This window comes from Poecilia latipinna, unplaced genomic scaffold, assembly GCF_001443285.1.
Source record: "Poecilia latipinna isolate Pla-1442-1.1 unplaced genomic scaffold, P_latipinna-1.0 Scaffold2067, whole genome shotgun sequence".
Classification (NCBI taxonomy): Eukaryota; Metazoa; Chordata; class Actinopteri; order Cyprinodontiformes; family Poeciliidae; genus Poecilia; species Poecilia latipinna.
Window position 1 is genome coordinate 40,287 of NW_015114683.1, and position 2,610 is coordinate 42,896.

General features: G+C 39.4%; 1 protein-coding gene across 1 annotated transcript in view; it reads right to left on the reverse strand.

Annotated features, from left to right (window-relative positions):
• The window catches only part of LOC106936050 (E3 ubiquitin-protein ligase HECW1), a 74,844-nt gene that overhangs the window by 21,965 nt on the left and 50,269 nt on the right, over positions 1-2,610 (reverse strand). The window contains exons 16-20 of the mRNA XM_015016831.1: positions 1,755-1,869; positions 1,546-1,659; positions 1,309-1,461; positions 503-601; positions 77-206 (exon numbers count right to left, since the gene is read on the reverse strand). Of these exons, the coding sequence (XP_014872317.1) occupies positions 77-206; positions 503-601; positions 1,309-1,461; positions 1,546-1,659; positions 1,755-1,869 (611 nt within the window). The remainder of the gene's footprint in view (positions 1-76; positions 207-502; positions 602-1,308; positions 1,462-1,545; positions 1,660-1,754; positions 1,870-2,610) is intronic.

Below are 2,610 nucleotides of genomic sequence, written 5' to 3' on the forward strand. Positions count from 1 at the left end.
CTGATTACAGATGTATATCTTTAAGAAGGTTGTTTACATAATACATTTTAGTTGATGCTGGCAGATGTGTTCTAACCTGGCCAAAAACTTCCTCATTCACAGTGAAAGTGAGGTCCAAGATATCAGTGATGTCATTGTCTTTCATCCACTGGAGAGACTGGTGGAACTCCTCATCCAGGTACTCCAGATCAGACAGGTCTGTGGGCCTGCAAGACACATACAGCTCAATCTGACAGTCCACACTGCTGCAATGGGCTATCTGCATTACATATGTGTGTGGTCTTGGAAAAAAGGGAAGTTCAAATGAACATTTTCAGCTTTCCACAGCTTCTTTAATAAATACTTAAGCTCTAATAGATAGTTAAAAAACTGACATGTATCACTTTGTCAAATTCCAAATCTACCATGAGGAATTGCTACAACTCCAAAAATGGGAAGTTTTTCATATATATTTTATATTGGTACATGTTGAATCAAAATGACACATGGATGTTGTACTGACAGTCTGAGCAGAGCCTTGTAGAAGGGTCTGGTGAAGAAGGCATCCAGCAGGTACTGGTGGATCAGAGCCAGGCCCAGAATACGGCCACTGAAACGGAACCTGAACCAGACACATTAGATGAAATGAAAAAGTTTTTGTATCCAGATAATTGTAATTTGATGGTATAAAGAAGGGAAGTTACAAAGTAAAACACCAACATCACATCTGACTGGTCATGTATGTGTTGTATAGAGGACCGTCATTCAATGTTTACCTTCAAATGTTTTCACATTTTGTTGTGTTACAACCACAAAGTCATAATGGATTTCATCACAATTTTATGTGAGAGACCAACGTAAATAGTGCAGCAGTTTGGAGTGGAAGGTTAATGATGCACGATACTGCTTTGTGTCGCATGAACCAAAATCCAAATAATATTTGCAAAAAACAATAAAGTAGATCTGTTTGAACATTAAATATGTTGTCTTTGTAGTAAATTCAATAGAATATTGGTTGAAAAGTATTTGCAAATCATCATATTCTGTTTTTATTTTTACACAATGTTCCAACTTAATAGGAATACGTTTTGCACCAAGACAGGACACAGTATTAAAAAAGGAGTACAGTTTGGGGTTTATGGATGCTTGTGTAATTTATTCATAATGTTTAAAAACTGTTTAAAATTTTTATTCTACTTCATAATTATGTACTACTTTGTTTTGTCACATTAAACCTTGAATATTTTTGCATAGTAGATTATTGGTGTTAGTAACAGTTAGTGAAGGTTTTTAGTTACCTAAATCCCAATTTATTAAAGCTCCACTTACCATTCTAGATGGTTCTCAACAAAAGCTGACATGGGGCTGATCTGAACGGTGTATGTGTCATTGGCTGAGTATTCGAACAGACCGTAGTATGGATTAAAGAGCTCCTGGGAGAGCAGGAAGAAGAATTCCCTGGATGGACCACTGTAATCTAATCTAAAGATGACAAGATAAAGACCATCCTCATATTCAGTTCAGAAACATACACAGAGCTGTATGGAGTGGCGAAGCAACGCATACCCTTCTTCCCCTAAAAAGGTGACGTAGAGTTTGTTCCTCTGCAGCTCTTTGCGTGAATATGCCATCACTTGGTTGAAGGTTCCCTCCAGCAGGTGTTCTCTTCGTATCAGCAGTCTTTGGGAACACACCAAACACAGCACTTCTTTTGATCCCATTGCATTTCAGCTTCAGTTTGAGGTCACAACAAGGTGATGAGTGCTTGTTCTTACTTGATCTTGCCCGGCCCCTGGCCGTAGCCTTTGGCCTCTAGTTTGCGGTAGAAGTTTCGCAGCTTGGCTTCAAAATCTCTGCGATAAGGAGCTGGGGCCCTGGCTCTCTGCAGACCTGCATTTGTACACATGAAACAAAACCTCTCAAAGAATAATTTAGGATTTCCAGGCTTTGATGTACATACCACATTCCTCATAACAACACCTCCCATTACTGGCTGAGCTATTTCAGCTCAGCCAGTAATTCTCTGTATTTAGTTTACAGACCTGATGATACCTGATGTAGAAATGACTGACTACTGTGCTTTATTGATACCAACCTGAATAAATTATTTCCCAGAAGCTCTAAATAACCAAACTCCATCATGCATCAGAGAGCTGATTGGTCCATATGTTCCTAACAGCTTTTTGCTCATACTGCAGGTTTACTGCTGGTTCCCAGAGCTTCTAAAAGTAGAATGGGAGGCAGATCCTTCAGTTATCAGGCTCCTCTCCTGTGGAATCAGATCCCAGTTTGAGGTTGCAAGCTCAACAACGAGCACATTCATCTCTTTACTGGCACAGGGATGGGAAACAGCCTCCACAAGCCGCTAAAATAGACCATGTTCTACCAGAACCGGGCCTAACCGGTTCTTCTAGGAGAACACAACTCAAATGAAAGACAACACTTTAGAATCTCTTGGATGCACAGGCTATCTAACAGTCAGTATTGTGAATATGTATTTGTCTTTCAGGTCCCACATGAAGCTTTTGTTAGCCTACTGATTAGTGGTTTGCTAAAGATCCACATCTGTTCAGTCCTAATCCTTTGAGTTAATTTTTGCATTTTCAATGAGGAAATACTCTTAATTCCAAC